The sequence below is a fragment of the Lutjanus erythropterus genome, chromosome 19 (assembly GCF_056507025.1).
Source record: "Lutjanus erythropterus isolate fLutEry1 chromosome 19, fLutEry1.hap2, whole genome shotgun sequence".
Lineage (NCBI taxonomy): Eukaryota > Metazoa > Chordata > Actinopteri > Lutjaniformes > Lutjanidae > Lutjanus > Lutjanus erythropterus.
Window position 1 is genome coordinate 9,350,001 of NC_139335.1, and position 18,411 is coordinate 9,368,411.

General features: G+C 40.8%; 1 protein-coding gene across 1 annotated transcript; it reads right to left on the reverse strand.

The window, feature by feature from the left end:
- Positions 1–951: 951 nt before the first annotated feature.
- hrob (homologous recombination factor with OB-fold) lies at positions 952–11,362 on the reverse strand. The gene is made up of 10 exons (XM_084745051.1): positions 11,153–11,362; positions 10,919–10,969; positions 9,709–10,725; positions 9,358–9,441; positions 7,936–8,070; positions 6,211–6,319; positions 4,471–4,556; positions 4,253–4,375; positions 3,908–4,133; positions 952–1,246 (listed from the first exon to the last, which is right to left on the reverse strand). The coding sequence occupies exons 1-10, from the start codon at positions 11,162–11,164 to the stop codon at positions 1,191–1,193; spliced, it is 1,899 nt and encodes a 632-aa protein (XP_084601177.1). The 5' UTR covers positions 11,165–11,362; the 3' UTR covers positions 952–1,190.
- Between the last annotated feature and the right edge of the window lie 7,049 nt (positions 11,363–18,411).

The window sequence follows — 18,411 nt, forward strand, 5'->3', positions numbered from 1 at the left end:
TGAAAGTCAGCACTGTGTCCACATAGCAGTTGCAGAGTATAATTTAACTTTAAATGTGCAGCAGTAAGAAGCCAAACAACAGAAAATGTGTCCTGGTCCATATACTTACAGACTGCACTGTAAACTGTACTTATTTCAGCCAAATAACTATGAGCAAAAAGAATCTGGGATGAGTGAAAATACACCCTATTTCATCACCCCCATTTCCACTCTTCTGAACACAAACCAGGAAATTTAAGCAGCTGCATTATACAAAATATGACAAAGAGGCAGAGGATTAACCTGAATCTGTTACAGTTTGGTAGGGGAGTGGAGGAGTCTGGATCTGGAGCTCAGATTCTGTTGGGAAAGCCTCCATAAGAGCCTGTTAGTCACAGTCCGACTCCACCCTGATGCTGTGGCTCCCCTGCAAACAGGGCTGAGTAAACACTTTTTGGTCAGAAAAACCACATGGGACTTGTGAAACTACTTCCCTGCAATCCCTGCCCTGAAACCCCCTCACATACACCTCTTAATGCATGGTAAACAAGCCTGGGTCACAGTTTATCCACTCCGCTCTGAGCCATGGAGAAATAGACACGACTGAAAGCGGACAAAAAGGACAAAAACAAACAGGAAAACGCAGCAGACAAAGAGGCCTCATCTCGCTTATTTTGCATAATTAGTAAATCACTGCTGTGTAGATTAGTCTTCCACTCCAAGGTCACTGAAGCAAAGTGCAACAAAGAATGACACAAACATGAGGGGGTCACATTCTCACATCCCCCCCCCCCCCAACACACACGGTCAGACTAACTATTTCTGCAGAAATATAAGACATGACACTGAAATCAAACAGAGTTGACTTTCAGAGCTTTGTAATTAATTAATGAGCAAGTTCTGCTTCAAGTGACTGCTTCTTATAACACATCAATCGTCAGTGATGCATAGCAATGACACGGTGACAATAAATTAACTCAAGAATATTCTCTGTGGTTTTAATAAACAGGATATCCGACACAGTGGACTTACTGGGAAAACATCTTTACAACATATACACATCTTCACAAGTTCTTTCGAGGTCGGAGAATTGTGATTTTTACGGAGGTGATATCAGGAAAAACAAAGGACAACATCTTTACTGTTAGTCAGTCAGTCGTGAAATAACTTGGAGGCAGTCTCTGAGGAGGGTTTGCTGACGCGACGTTACATCAAAGGCTGTAGGTGTCCTCAGGTAACTCACCAAGGAGTTCGTCCAGGTCATCATCTGCACAACAGACACAGAAACATACAACAATTCACATCAAATTCAACCGACGTGGTAGCAAACAAAGAAATCCATCTCTCTGCCTGGAAATATGTAATCCTTACAGTTGTTACAAAGATTGTTGGGGTTTTTTGCATTGAGCTTAATTGTTGTCATGTGTGCAGAATAAGGTGCTGTACAGTGTGTTTATCTGAACAGAACAACTGATCAACTTTATAAATTACCACAAGCTGCAAAAGAAATACAATTACAAAGGCTGGCCAGGCTAGAGACCATCTGATACATCAGTGGGCTGATATATGAGCATGAGCCAATACACTTATAAATCAGTGTCAGTGTACGTTTTTCAGTATGCACCAATTTGAAAGCTTTTTTCCAGAACATATAATGCAGAAAACAATGCTCGGAGTGACTTTCACACAATGAGGACACTTGTGAGGAATTTAAGAGGAAAGCTGTATATGCTGAGAAGCTGGTTCTTGTTTTACAACCTGGCCCTTATGGCAGTATTACAGCAAGTGATAACTGAACTGTACTGATGTCTATGTGGCCATTTCGTTTATTTTTATATCTTCTTTACTTTTCTCAGTTTAATTTCTAGAACTGGTTGACAATTATTTAACATGTTAAAAAATATTTTGCATAAATATTTAACTACTCTTGTTAAAAAGAACAGGAAATCTGCACAGACACTGCCACCATATCTGTTATCTGTGAATTTTTCCCCTCTTAATTCAGCATCGGTGTCAAAAATTGCATATCAGTTGATCCAGACAGTCCGTCCAGGCAGCAGAGAAACAGTTTTTTTGTGAAGAGCAGTATTAGACACTTTGGAAACTTTGAAAGCTCAGTCAACTGTTTGGATCTTTTATCAAGTGAAAAAACAAACTAACACATTTCTTGGTTTAAAAACTTTTCTGCCCCCAAAGGCTTTAATTGTCATTAATCACCAAAAAACAAATTGTTTGATGAATAAAAAACAGTGACTCGTTTTTGTAATTATAATGCTTTTCAAAAATAAAAGTAAAATGTGATCAGAGGAATGCCACCTAAATCAAAGCCGTCTATCCTCTGTAAAGAAAACAGTTAAATATATAATATATGATAATATAAAGTGCTTGTATCCAAAGTGATTTACAGTTTTCTCACTTATTTGCTCATGGATACATGAACAGGATGAGGTGGCGATCAGTGGACGAGCCATTCTGATTGGAGTCACATATCAGATTATATTTCAGATTAGGAAAAAAGGGCTTGGATCTCTTACGATAGTTACCATAGATTGTATATAAAGAGCTATAAAAAACATGTCAGTCTTGCCCACGTCTCGAGTAATAGCCTATCACCACTGAAGGCTGTGTCAGAAGATGGCAAGGGTGAGCTGAGCTGTGTGTTGAAGGGAAGTCATATCACCAAGCTGCAATAAACATCACAATCTTTCAATTTGTTTATATGATGACTTGCATTTCTAGTTTCCCATTTAAACCACTGGAAATTCCTGAAATCACAGCCTGCAAGATAACCAACCCTAAACAATCACAGTAAAACACAGCACACGTCTGTTTTCTGCTGTGAATTTGACCTCCTGATGATCCACAGAGTATTAAAGGTAAATGTTCATGTACATGTCCAGTCAGTGTTGATGCTAAATGTAGTCAATTGAAGCAATAAACTCCTCAGAGCTTCTTATATTGACTGAGAAAATCTAATGCTGCAAAATCTGTTGTTTAAAATACAGGCTGTTTCATCTTGGATTTCTAGTCTCTGTCTCTGGGTAGCCAGGGGCGCTAGATAAATATTTTTGTCACCGAATGTTCTAGCCAACAATATAACAGCTAAGAGGCTAGGATTGTGGTACAAGGCAACGTGTGTGTGTGTGTGTGTGTGTGTGTGTGTGTGTGTGTGTGTGTGTGTGTGTGTGTGTGTGTGTGTGTGTGTCAGAAGACTGAGTGCAATGCATCATGGTACATGTTGGTGCAACTCAGCTTTCTTGGTCAATGTAGCAGCAGTGAGGGATTTACTGTTCCAATTTGCAAGATTTACCATCAACACTAACTGGATATGCACATAAAAAGTGGTGAATTTCCCTTTCAACCATTTTTCTGATGCTTATCATTATTATAATTATAATTCCTAATGACCATTATTACTAAGTGGATGGAATATTTGACCCTGGACCAGAAAGACTGATGGAAAGACATTAAGGTTCCTGGAGCCACTTTAGTATTGTAGCTAAAAATGCTGAAGTTGGCTTGTCTTTATGTTCCATACCATTATTAGATGAATAGTTATGAGCTGGCTTCTGATCAGACTAAGCATATAATTTCAAACACAAACTCAGGCTCTGCTACTTTGTGCTGTGAATCATCATGTGAATCTATTTTAAGACACTTTATTGACTGAATAATATAAAGAAAAACAGATTACCTCCAAATGAAAATACTGGTTAGTTGCAGCGGTGATGCAGAACGATGCAATCAGACGTCTATTTTGTTTTGCTACAAATTAGATTGGGTTTTGGGGTAGTGAGTCAAATATTAATGTCCCAAAAGTTACCAGATGTGTTGCTGTTTTATTCAGCAAAACTTAATTTTACCAGAGTCTGACACTTGGAATTAATCTCTCTCTCATCATGATGTTATTACATACAAGGGGCCCCACCTGCATCCCAGCCTGAGTCCTGTGGTGCGGGGTTCCCGTCAGGCTCTTGGGGCCAACTGCTGGAGCCAGCTTTAGTGTCTCTCGAGGCGTGGGGGTGTTGAGCTCCCTCTGAGCAGTTTCCCCTCTCTGGTCCCTCGTCATCGTCCTCATCAAACACCAGGTGCATCTGAGACACGGGTTCCCGGAGGACGTCAGAGGACCGAGCGGGTGACGGCAGCATCAAGTCCTGGGTAGAAAAAAAAACAAAGATGTTTTTAGGGCACAGCTGACAGGTTGACAGCTTTAATATTTCTCGGAATGCAACTGTGCTATTCTTGTTTTCAGATGACTGTCGTGGACGCTCACCAGGACAAGCGGGGGGAGCTGAGTGGAGGACAGTCTCACTCCATCGGGGTGGTAGATCCTCAGCAGGTTGTTGGGCGTCACGTTCAGATAATGGTTTCGATGGGATGGGGAAAACACACCCACCTGTCCAGAGAGGGCGCATTTAGTTTAAGTTAACATATCAAACTGCAGCGATCATCATGGCTGAAGCTTAAAGGATCGGTAGCTGCGAGTCTTACTTGTTTGAGCAGCAGTACGGCTCCGACTTTCAGCTCCTCCACTCTGTCCTCGAGCAGACGCCGATGTACAGTTCCCTGAATCTCCCCTTTGGTCCAAAATATTATAAACAGAACAGTGAGAACAATCGGCAGAATGTCATTTAAAAACAACAAACGGTTGCAAGTCAAAGTTGTTCTTTGGTATGACGTTTTATATGTTTTCTATGTGAACTGTGTACCAATATGACTTTGTGAAGGTACTCAGAGGGCTGCTTTCCTAAACAAATAACTTTACCAAAGAAATAATTTAACATATGCATTGTCAACCAGAATGAATAACAGAGCAAAATAAAGAATAACCAAAAATAAAATAAACAGCTTTGTCTAATTGCTGACTATTTTAATACTGCCAGTCAATTAGGGGCAGGTTGTAAAACAAGAGGCACAGCTTCTCCGTGTTTACACCTGCCAGAAAGCTCTTCTTGTTCCCCAATCTGCTAAATTTAAATCATCTCAAGCATTGTTTTCTACATTATTATATCTTCTGTAAAAAAGAAATGTTTTCATACTGGTGCACATCAAAAACATATAAGCCAATATGGATATATCTGTCACAGGCCCATATTAGCTGATTATGTCAGTTGGACTCTATAAGTATGAAAAAGGCATATCATTGTGATCTCATTTTAATAATTACAACCATAATGTTTATTTTCCAATCAGCAAACTAATAAAGTGGAGAAAAAGGTGCAGTGTTTTACTCCTTTAAATCCCCAGATTTACAGGTCAAACAAGAAATGTTAATGTTCAGCCTTTTGGCACGACACACTTTTCAAATCTAACTCTTCTAAACAAGCAGGTCCTCTTAAGACAATGAAATATCAGAAAATAGTGAAAAATGTCACAAGATGACACCTTCAAATTGCTTATTTTGTTTCACAAATACTCTAAAGCCCAAAATGTGTTGAAACTACAACAGAAAATACGAAGAAAAGCAGCAAACTTTGACATTTTCGAAGCAGGAAGCAAAAACTCTTTAGCACTTGTTCTTGAGAAACGACTAAAGGTATTAAGTAGGTGATTAATTTCCCTGCCTATCGATTAATCGACTGATCTTTTTCCAAACACTGGCATAAACTGAAGTCACCACCAGGCTGTCAGCAGCTTCTGCCTGCTGGAGAAAAAGCTGCAAACCTTTCAGCAGGTGGGAGGCACATTACTGACAGAACGGTCCCTCGTGGTGTCAGAAGCACTTAACACCCTTCTACCCCTGATGCCAATCTACAGCAATTGAATCACTAATAAGCACTTAAGTCCGGTGTTGAGTACAACATCCACTCCTGAGTGTTAATAATCAGTGCACCTCCTGTGGCTTCTCTCTGGGGGCCATGGCAACCGGCTCAGCTTAGAGGTGGATCAGACAAAAAGGGTGAAGGCTTAAGACAGAGCAGGAGGGAAAAAAGAGGATTCCTGCTGTCGAGTCAGAACAGATGTGAACTGGACTCGGTATATATCGTATATACAGTATATCTGTGTGTGTAATCAAGCATGTTACTGTGGCTGAACTCCGCTTTCGCACCATGTGGAGCTCTATCAGGCGAGTCGAGCCAGTGAGCAAATGTCAAATGTGAAGCAGCCCGCCTACCACCTCTTTTATTCAACATCACTTAACACATGTCTTTACAGTTTATTTGGAGCCTGGTGGGGTTCTCACCATCTTTCAGATATTACAGAGTGTGTGTGTGTGTGTGCGTCTGCTACCTGTCGGGTCTTTGAACACAGCTTTGGCATCAGCGTGTGTGTGGATAATGCTCTTCAGGACGACAGCCATGTTGGGTACTTTATTTTTTGCCAGCTGTTTCAGTGCAGCCTACAAACAAAAGCAAACAAGCATCATATTAGTTTTTTTTTAACCCCACATTAATTTAAACCCATAATACTGTAGTGTGAAAATATTTTGAGAGTTGTAGGTTTATTAATCGCTGACAGTACCTGTTTCTTTTGTATGTTATTTTACTGCAGGTTATTTGTTTCCATACAAGCCATGAAATACAAGTTTTTCCATTTCTGTACTCAGGTTTGTTCAAATAACAGTTTCATATCAGTTTAGATATGTTACTACTACATGTTACTCGGTTTTGATACTTCCACTGCAGACAGTACGGCCTCCACGCAGGCGGAGCTCATCATCATAGCAACACTATCCTATTCCAGCAGTTGGGAAACAACACACACAAGTAATTTGGTATTGAGAGGCTGCAGCCTTTATTCAGAGTATTCACTGTCAAACTGGAGCCTACACTGTACTTGTACTGCCAGAGTGACAACTTCACTGCTTACCTTTTCCTCTGCTCGCATTCACCATCACTCACTGTCACTCGCTTTCTCTCCCACACTCAGGTGCTACACTACTCTTATAACAGAGGATATGAAGGGATGGTGTTCTCAATTAAGGCCGGGTGACGGCCACCAAACTGGCATATGACCATATCCTCAGCGAAACACTGTGATGGATAATGATACTGTTGCTGCGTTTAGAAGAAGCGTCTTGGTCTCGGCACCACATGTCTGTAACTTGAGGACTCAGTGGTCAATGACTGGCTCTGCTCACTTCGAGGTGATATCAAAACCAAAAGAAAAATGGTACAGGTATCAGGTTCTAGCTGCAATGGAAAACAAGTTCACAGGCTTGAGAATGACATTGTGCCAGACAGCAACACACACTGCTAGAGATTATTTATTTAGTTCATTAAAATGAAAGAAGCTCTTTAGTCAGTTTGTCAAATTATTGCTCCCCATCATCATAAAATAATTATCTTCCCCTGTTCGCCTTTGTTTTTTACTATCTGCACAAACATCCGAGCTGCACTGGGTTTGGATGAGTTACTAATGTCAGTCTATAAAGACAGTGAGCACAGCAGCAGTTACTGTTGGGGTCATCCTTTGTTCCCGCTTTATTAGATGTAACATGTTATTATTCAGTCAACAGAAGCAGGGAGGGCTGTGCATTCATTTGTTTGTTCATGAAAATGGGGATTTTGGAAGCTGAGGATCATTTAACTGAACCTGAAAGAGCTCAGCCAGCGTCCTGCCATGACAGAAACAAACACGTTCAAGTGCTCGCCACTCAAAAACACTGGTAAGTTATTCCACAGAGGTCGACCCACAGAGAGGAGAGTCTCCATTAGAATGATTGATGAGTGATCGTACTGTTTATAATTACAAAACACCTCTGGTAGAGCTCCTTCATTTGTTCTGATTATGCCAATAGACCTCCAGCAGTGACACACAGTCTGTTATGATGGAGGAGAAATAATTCAAAAACGGCTTGACCTAAATAAAAAAGGTACTTATTCCAATACTTCTGTATTGTGCAATAACAATAAAGCTGAAGCTTGAACTGGGATGCAGTGTGAGTCTGATTTTTTCATGTCTTTATGTTTAAAACTGAACAACAGAGCGTGTATAATGGTCATCGATCATCACCTTTCGAAGCACCATGACAACACTGTAGGAGTGCAGAAAGCACGAGGGGTTCCTCTCATCCAATCCCATTTCTGCCTTCATCGCCGCCCAAGCACCGCCACTGAAGTCGTCTTCCTCCGGCTGTGAGCTGGACCCCTTTAAAACATGTAAAGCAGGTTTAGTACACCTACAAAAACTACAGTAACTGTGCTGATGGCGTTATTTACTTAAAATACTCAGACTTTAATGACATTACACTGTACAGACTGGGATAAAAATTATCAATTTTTGTTTTTACTACATGTGCTTTGTCCTTTCTGTGACATGCATTCGTCCCAAACATTCAGTGCACGATGCTCGTATCATTGTGCAATTTCCTCTGCACGCCCTGTGACCCAAACTGTCAAAATCATATATCTACGACTCGGACAGGTGGGACAGGAATTCTAGACCGTGACTTTTACCTGAAACCTTTTGGCAGTGCACCAGTTGCTGTGCATCGGCCGTAGCGCTAGTTAGTCAAGCTCACACACACTTTCAGTGAAAACGGACAGTGTCAAACTGTCCGTCAACACTGTTCACCTGTTGGTCCGTGGGAACAGTTCATGTGTGTTATTTACAACAGCATGGGCAAAGTGGGTAAAGGAAAATGATAAAACAGTTAAAACAGTCTGGTAAATTCAGAAAATGACATCACTTCACTGTAAAGGAAAATACAACATTTATGACATATCTCATTTATCTGTCATATCTACATATATATGACAATTCTAAAATCTAAGATCATATTTAGTCTCACATCTCAACATCGATATATCAGTTCATTGCCCAGCCCTATTCTCCCAACAGTGTTCAGACAGCCTCTCAACAAAGACTGAAAATAGTTTTTCTGTCAATTAAGTGCACCCTGTATCTGCTGCTGGTCAGCTCTACTTATTGCTTTGGTCTGAGTGATTTTCTCTGACTTCTATTTGGGGTTAAACACAGGCTGCACAATAGAAAAAAATCATATTGTGATTACTTTGACAGGTACTGCAATGGGAATGATCATTGTTGCATCATAGTTTTCATTTTCACTGAAAAAATACTATAAAAATCATGAGGATGTGACATTTGTTGGGGTCTGTACCAAGAAAACATGTTTTCTATCATCTGGAGAACAAGATTTATAGGCCAGGGCATCTCTGCAGCACTACAGCATTTCATTATAATAAAGTTTTGCCACACATTTTTCCTTTATCAAAAAATTGCAGAGGTCTGCTATGTGAATACTGCACTTGGCCATTTTGTGATTTTGATAACATTTCAATTATGGTGACCTATTTTAGACTGTTGATCAGACAAAACAAGACATTCAAATATGTAAAACTGGGCTTTAGGAAATTTTGACAGGCAATTTATCAATTAATCAAGAAAAAAATCAGCTGATTATGTTTATATTACCTGGCTTGGCAGTCGGGCCACTGCACCATGAGCAGGAATCAGAGGAACAGAAACCACTATTTCATCCATGCTCTGACCCTGCGGCTGAGAGAGAAGAATCAAATTATTACACCATGCCACCGTGGAAAAACAAACACATAACCGTTAGATTTCCTCGACAGTCATTTCATTAGAGCTGAAGGGACAAAACCTCAGAGCAGCAGCGTAATGAGACTAAAACAGACTATGGGGGTGAGATTACATGTGATCTGACTGCTCTGGTGCGTTCAGCTCAAAGGAGTCAACCCACTGCAACCAGACAGATTTCAGATGCACAGTACAGGACCAGCAACAGCTCTGCATGAGACTAACCTGCTGTGGCAGGAGTCCAGCGGGGCCAGGGAAGCGTCGGGTCCTGGGCCGGTGAGGCTCAGAGCGAGGCCTCTTCGTTGGGAGTTTACTGGAGGCAGATACAAGCTGGACGAGGCGGTTGGTGAGGACCGGTGTGCGAAGGGGATGAGGGCTCAGAGCAGAGGAGCTTGAGGAGGAGGAGGGTGCTGGGGAGATGGTCTCAAAGAGGCCACGCGTGTGATGAGATGGTCTTGGAGTTGCCCATGCTCTCTGTGGCTGCTGGGGCCTGTTGAATGTCCTGGAAATTGGGCTGGGGGCGGAGGACATCGCAGTTTGGCCAGGGAAAACACTAGGACTCTGTGGAGGGACTGGCAGGAAAGCAGGACGGGGATTTTGAGATCGCAGAGGAGTGGAGACAGTCTGAGGAGGTGGGTTATGACTAGATGAGCCAGAACCTTGGCGTGCCATACTGGGCTCTCTTAGGTTCTGATCAGGTCGTGTCTGAATACCTCCACAGGTCGGGGGTCGCAACGTTTTGGCTGAAGATGCAGAAACGACCACGGGCGCAGGTGGAGTTGGAGCAGGAGGTTGAAACAGCTGTCCCATCTGGCGGTCACACTCGTCCAGATCTGCCAGGTCAACGTCCCAATCATCAAAATCGTCCTGAGTCATGCAGGGCTTCTGTAGCCTCTCCATGTTAGCATGACTCTGTTGTGGTGCCAGATTAGACGCAGAGTTGATCAGCGTGGGAGGACGGGAGGAGTGAGTCTGAGTGAAGGAGGAGGAGGAAGAGGAGGAGGAGAGCTGTCGCAAACCTAGAGCAACAGTTTGTCCAGCAGCAGCAGCAGTGTGCGTGCTGCTCCTTGATGCTGTGCCATTACACAGGGCAGCTGATCTCTCTCCAGTTTGCTGAAGGCAATTTTTCTCCGGAACTCTGTGAGCAACAGAGGAGGCCCGCAGAGCGCAAGATGACACAGCAGCTGCCACATCGGCTGGTCCAGACGCTGAGCGGACAGCCCAGTCTGTCCCCAGCAGGTCCTGGGAAACACACACACACACACACACACACACACACACACACACACACACACACACACAAACACAAACACAAACACAGTGTGAGAGAGGGGTAACAGAAGGAGGATCATTATGTTACAGAATGTGAGCAGCCCGCTCGCACAGTTAAGTAACAGTTGAAATCAGGTGTGTGTGTGAGTCTGCTGGGATTCACCTCATCATCAAAGTCCTCGCCAACGCTGAACAGGCCACTTAATTTGCAAGTCTGTAACAGAGGTTAACAACACACCGATGAAATGTCTTCACAGCCAGTGCGACAATAAAAGTCCAGATTCAGTAGATAAAGATGTCCCAACAAACTAGAAAACGTGTCATTAACTGTGTTTGTTAGCATGTGTTAGCTAAGTTAGCTCAGATTGTTTTTAGTCTGCTGGACTGGCTCACTTACCATCGCAGTCATGAGATATCGCGATGAAAGCCGTGTTTGATCGGTTTAGACAGGCAAACCAAACTTAGTAAGACATCGAATGCCATTCAGTAACAACGTAAAACATAAACTGTTGTTTTCACAAGTCAATTAACGTTACTTTGACAAGAAAACGCAGCTAGCCAGCGAGCTAAGTGGAAAACTTTAGGTGGGCAGTGCTGCTGTTGGTTCCCCGCCGCCACGTTCAAACACGACGTGATGACGTAAGAAATATTTTTACAAAGAGTGTTGAAGCAGAGCAAGATGATTCACTCTTAGTCATGTCCACACCCGCATGTTTCTACTTTAATTTTAGCTAAAGTACATCTTTCTTTGTTTATTTACAGTATTCTTCTGTTGAATTCAGTATTGTAATGCCTGAGTGGCAAATATGTGGATTTAATAGTACAAATAAGAAACGGGGTTCAATAAAAGAGGCTGCAACACTGAGAGTGGGGCAACTGCCATAAAAACATATTTACAGCAAAACATATTAAACAACTTACATTGCGCTAGTGACACAAACATTAGAGAGAAAAACGAACAAAGTCAAAACAACATTTAACAAATGCAATCTGTACAAAATACAGTATAATAATTGCAATATATACAAAACAATAAGTCGAAGAAAAATTAAAAAAAATGCATTTTCTGCATAAATTAGCCAGTTCACTTCATCATTATGTGTTAAACCAACATAATTAATTCAATGCATGCTGTTCAGCCTTTAATGAGTCTTTTCTGAAGAAAAGCATGATAACATGATTGATATGTGAATCATTTTCCATAACAGGACAATAGGCTACATTGTTTGGCATGAAGCAAGTTGAGGTCTATAATGCTTTTGCTCCTGTTTCTCTAGATATAAGCCCACTTTAAAACGGGACCAGTAAGATTTGTTCTGAAATAATCTTCCTGGAATGTTTCAGTATTTTTGCCAAATACAATGAAACATTGGTCTTCTAGTTTCTGTACATTTTGTGCCTGTGTCTGTTTTAGTTTACCAGTGTATTTATAGATCTGTTATGAGCATCAGCACAAGCTGCTTTCCAACATTCATCTAAATTTGTGAACTGCAAGTTTTCTTTCCAGGACTTGTCACTTGTCACACTCCTTCCTTAATGTTGCTAGCTGCGAAGTTGACACTAAGTTTTTTTTAGCGAGCTAAAAAGTAAAGAAAAAAACTGTACAGCTGTATTGCTGGCTAAAAAGGTACAAAAAGTTACCTAAAGTTATATTGTTCTCAAGGTAGCTAAAAAGTCAGTCAATTTCTCCTTTGAGAAAAACTGTTGACTGAATTACCAGCTGGAGTCAAAGAAAAAAGGGATGTGTCATAAATTGGGTTGAGTCTGTCCTCCTCCTCAAGTGTAAGTTTAAAATTACTGGATCAAATTTTGAATTAGAGTTTAAGGTTCTGGTGCAACAGAATTCAGTGTAAACTAAACTGAGGGTTAAAGCGAGGTTTAAATTTAGTCTCTTCATTTCAAGCTTGTTAAAAGTTTGGTGCAACAAAAGTTAAAGTTACACAATGATGTTTAAAAATCAATCCTTGTTGGTGCAACCCAGTGCACTGGCAGTATTCTGCCTGTGATAACACAAATCAAAATCCACATTCCAAATAAAAACACCACATTAATAGTTATATGCCTCCATAAATCATTATTTCCCTCAAAATTGAGTGGACTCCCCGCAGCCACACCTGTGACTGAAGGCCAAACAAAAGAAAGAAGAGAGACAGAACGGAAACCCCAAAGTATATATAATCCGACCTAAAACAAACAATACTGAAAACAATGAGATAAATAAGATTTAAATGAACAATTTTGCAAGGTAAACACTTAAGTATTATCTAAAATTAATTGATACCTCCGTAACAACAACAGTCAATTGTCTCTTCCAGCTTCTCAACCTATAATAAAAATTATGGCACTGTATTATAATGATTAAAAAGTACAATATATCAGCCCATAAATTACCCAGATAATAAAATACCGCCATTTGGTTTCTAGTTGGAATGACTTGTACACGTTTAAAGAACACATCCGTCATGATGAAGACATTTTCTCGTCCATCAGATAAGGGTTGTGGAGCAGTGAAGTCTATAGCCAAAATGTCATTAGACCTTGATGCTGTTAAATGACCCATGAAGGTCATTGTGCAGCGTTCACAAGCCCTGCAGTAATCCTCTGTTGTGTCATTCAAACTTGGCCGGCAGCATCTCCTCCTAATCAGGTCTGCGATCTGGTCCACACCTTGGCGGCCTCGGCTGAGTGAGGACGAGCCTCGGCAGCTTTTGTGGTAGACTGATTTCAAGCTGGTCCCCCTCCTGGTGACTCACCCTGCAAAATAAAAAAAAAGAAAAGATTTATTTTTCAGTTATTCTGTGTTGATGTTTTCTTCTTCTTTTCTTATTTGTTTGTCGCTGTCAATCCCAAAATAAATGAAACTCCCAGGTCAGTGGTCCTCCGCCTGTGAGACAGTGAGTTTGGTTTTCGAGCTTTTCAAGGAAACACAGGTATTGCCTGGCACACACAGTCCTGAGAGGGCAGTGCTGAGTGTTGCTTTTGTATTGCACACTTAAGCTCCTCTGAGAGGATAAATGGAGTAGCAAGAGATCCTGTCCACTCTGAGCTCCCATTTTGCCAGTCAAAGCACCTGCATTGCATTTGCTTGGCCCGGTTTATGTCTGATTCCTCAGTCAAAATTTGCCAATTCTGAGGTCCACCTTTGTTCAACTGCTCCCAGTTCGGCTGTTTGAAAATGACTGCAGAGATTGTTGTCCGTAAATACACTGCGTTTTTAGCCCAACAAGTTCCTTTCTGCAGCAGCCCACTTAGGGGCTGTTCCAGCTTAATGGAACTGTAATTCTGCATGTTGCTTTCTGTTTTCTGTAGACTTCTGCAATAGAGCAAATTTTACCTTCCTACTCTTGTGAGAGCTGTATTGGCTCTATTTCCAAAATAAAAGGTTTTTTAAACTCTTCATAGGCAGACTGGGGCTCTGGTGAGTTTGGCTTTGAGTCTCTGTCAAAGCTACGTCAAATGCTCAAAAGTTTTTGCTCTCTTGTCTTTATTAGTCAGCTTTGCAACCAAGGTATTTGAAGGGGAGGCCTTTCAGGAAAACCCAGGAACCAACTGTGTACTCCAGACAACTTGGAACGCTTCCGACCAAAAGTACAAAGAAAGACCAAAAGTTTGAGTTCCTATGAATCTATGTAGTACTTATTAACTACTCAGTAATGCATCACTTTACATTTGGGGACACAAGTGAGTAATTATTAGGTAATGAGGAACTACTCAGTAACTAGAAGAAAGAGGAGTTAACTAGAGACAGCTGAACTCACCAGACTTCTTTTACAGAAAATCATTATATCATCGTAAAAACAAACTTCATTCAAACTAGAAACAAAATGAGACTCACCAAAACCACTTTGGCTGGTCTTTAAACTGTCTCCATCAACATCTCTAATTCGGTCAAAATAAACCCACAAATCCAGATGTGGAAATACCAGGAGAGGAGCAAGAGAGTGGTTTCACATCATGAGCCATCGTGTAGAGCCAGAATATTTTCACTTTTAATGCAAAACATATCCTACATTAGAAAACATCTTCATCAAAGAGGATAGCCCACTTGCTTAGGGCAAGTAATATATACGTTGACCTTGAGGTCCATGATATATTGTTGTCTGAGTAGTGGGTGGAGTTTGCAACACACCTGCCAATTTTTATGAATTTTTGTCTTACACGTTATGCTGCACAAACACTTTAAGACGAGAAAAATAAGAAGAAAGAAAGTAAGAATAATCAGAACAAAAAAATAGGGGTCCACCGTGAGCGATGCTGCTTGTACCCCTAAAAATAAAAAAGTGAGCCACCGTGGCAACTTTATCTGGCCTCCTGTTCGCAGACACCAGAGTGACCTGCTTTTGAAAGAAGCAGCACTTGTTCATTTTGACCTCCATGTTCTCTTTCTGCAGCTATTTGAACATTTAAAAACTGATCACATCGTCCGAACACAAAAGCAACGATGGAAAACTTTGCTATTCAAACATCCATGCCATTAGCATTTGGAATGTGCCGAGGATGTTGCAAAGGCCAAAGGCTATTCAGTTAAATTCAAATAGACCAAAGAGTAAAAGGCCGCCTCCATGTCTGTCTGCCTCAGCTACAATGACCTGATTGTATCCACCATGCAGGTTTACTGTTTAGCTGCTGGAGGAACATCTAGTGGTGCCACAGTCCTGTGCACTGGATGTGTGCTTTTGGATTATGTTGCCTCATCTAGGTATCATTGGATAATCTGTAACTCTGCAATTACACAATATATTTTTTATCATATTAATGTTATATTAGGCTATTTCTGTTACATATAATAGTAGATTGTACAAATATTTCCTTTTAATATAAACTTTCTATGGTTACATATGTTTCTGTTGTTTAATCTATAACATGACCAATGTCAACCAAGATCAATAATGTATCTCTGATTCTCATTCATATATATATAAACTGATACTGAAACTAATGAAAACTAAATTAAAATGCACAAACCCACTCTGCAAACTAACTGAAACCAAACTGACAAAATTAATGAGGAAAGACCTAAAATAACTCTGCTTTAAACTGGACTGGGGTGTTAAATCTTGACATTTCTTGCTTCTTTGGTTTACATGGCTGGTTTGGGGACATAAATATCAGGTCAATACTGCCGCTTGGTGGTCTTTTCGGGTATTACAAGTGTCAGCTCACATTCTGATCTTGTATTTGAGCAACAGTCTTGTGGCCACAGATGACCCCCATCCAGGCCCCTCCAGCCCAGGTGCAGAGACGTGGCTGTTCACAACACCTTCATGTGTGGCAACATGAAAGGAGAGTATTGCTGTGCTGAAGGACCTGTATTGGTCAAGGCATTGATGGAGACGGCGCATGAGGAGACGGTGTGAACTCATGAGTTCAAGACCTCTGTCTGATAATCTTCAATATATGTGAAAGGGATAGTTCACCCCAAAATCAAAAATCCATATTTCCCCCTGGCCTATAGTAAGAGTTTCTCAAAACCAGTGTCTTTTTCCAAAAATCATGACCCAGTTTCATGAAGGAACTGCTTTCTTTCTGCAGTAGAATCTACCAAAACTACTTTCTTTTGACTAGAAAGAAAATACTTCATACAGAAAGCTGCTCACACCAAAGTCTGTGAATTATTTTTGGTCCTTTGAGCATCAGAAGCCAAGTTCCATCTAGTTCCATTAAAATGGCTAGAAAGCAGACATCTCTGCAGCAGATATGTCCAAAACTCAGCAACTCACACCAAAGCTATCTAGCTGGATAAACAGCACTACAGACCCCTTTAATAACACTTGACTGCTTCTCTGTTCCTCCATCAGGAAAGTGGACACTGAGCTCCAAGGTGAAGCGAATGGCAGCGTTACGTCTGGCTGCCAGCAGAAGACACACAGGATGTGAGGAGGAGCTGCTGTTTCGTGGGGCGGAGGTGAAAGCTGATCCTGGAGGAAATGCCGCGCTCCACAATGCCTGTATAGGCGGCCATGCTGTCTGTGTCCAGCTGCTGCCCTCTTATGGAGCAGAGCCTGAGCTGCTGTCTGCAGACAGCAATGCTCCTCTTCACCTCTGTAGCACATCTGCCCAGTCATTCCAGTGAATGATGGAGGAGCTGACAACGAACCATTTGAACTGTATATTACCATCAATAATTTGTTCTCTATTAGACCCAGTTTCACCACTGGGATAACTGAAGTTGAGTTTCATGTTAATCTTCTCTTTGAGTGCAAAAAGTAATTTCCTCCTATTGTAGTAATAAAAGTCTTATTAAAAAACTCATTTTCTTATAATAAGACAAATGACCTACCAGGAACATCAGAAAATTACTCCTAGAAAATGATTTCTTGACACTTTAAAATAAAAGATGTCATTTCACTCAAGAAATTATTAAAACAACTTAAACAGCAGCGGCCTGCCTTTATTTTATTTAAACTAAAATTAAAGAGAAATAGGGCCACAACTTATGATTATTTTCATTATCAATTAATCTACCACTTTTTTTCATGACTAATCAATAAATAATTTAGTTTAGGGGTTTTCAAAGTCTGAGACTGTGGGCCTACCCTCAAACAAAGTTCTTGAGATCTCATGTTAACAAGAAGGGGATGACCTGATAAAATAACGCCTGTGGCCGCGACGGTCGCCGGCGTGGAGACATCAAAAAGGGGTTTTCAAGGATTCTGACTCACAGAGGTCCTTCAGCATACAGTCATGAATGCGCACTTTGAGATCAGCTGCAGACAAGCTTCAGGACTGTGCTGCTGAGATATAAACACTGATATAAACTTTTCGCATTTGTGGTGCCCCCTAAAGGTGAATTGCAATGCCGTTTACTAGATTAGCTTATTGGAGACTCCTGAATGTGTGTCTCGATTTTCACGTTGATATCTCAACGCGTTCATGAGTTATTACAGATTTTTGAAAATTAGCCATTTTCATCAAAGTATGTTGACTCATTTTGAGGACAATAAGTCTAGGAAGAGTTTGCAAAAATAGGATTTTGATCAAATGTAAGCATAAAAATAATAATAACTGCTTTCTGTAAGAGTCAATCCAATTTGCAGACACGTAAAATGCTCAGATTTCTTGTTGTTATATTTTCTTCTCCAAACAAATGCTTGCCAGGAACAAATGGCTGACTGAAATGGGCTCTTCTGCTTGTTTTGTTTAAACAAAATATTGCCTTGGTTTGCTTTGAGAATCTCTTTTGTTCACACGTGTGTCATGACAGGAAGTTATCCAGGGATTTTACTTGGCATTTAAAAAAAGGAAATTACCAGACAATCAACATCTTATTTGACTTCCGCTGACATATGACTATTGCACCATTTTTTTTTTTTTTTTTACCTTTGACATTCATACAATACATTGTCCATTATGGTGCAGTACTTAGAAAAAGAGTCAGGGCCCTCGAGAAACTAAACACATTGTTTTCATTTGTCACATGACTCTCTGGAGGATGTGTTGAATTATTTTTTTTCCAGCCTTCCTCACGTGGTTCAGCTCCATCACAAAACTGGTCTGAAAACATTTTCTGTCATTTTACAATCTGGGAAAAGTTAAGTTTAAGTTTTGATTGTTTAATGCACTTTATGTGATAATCAAGTATTGAAAAACTGTTCAAATGCAAATGTTGCCGTGAAATATTACCCCACCATAATGGATTCACACCATGACATTTTT

Bases quoted from the DNA above. Each gene is read 5' to 3' on its own strand.
- hrob (XM_084745051.1), bottom strand. The intron at 8,071-9,357 runs GTAATATAAACA...CATGTTTTAAAG, and splicing joins TGGCCCGACTGCCAAGCCAG to GGGTCCAGCTCACAGCCGGA. The intron at 4,557-6,210 runs GTAGCAGACGCA...TTTGGACCAAAG, and splicing joins TGTGTTCAAAGACCCGACAG to GGGAGATTCAGGGAACTGTA.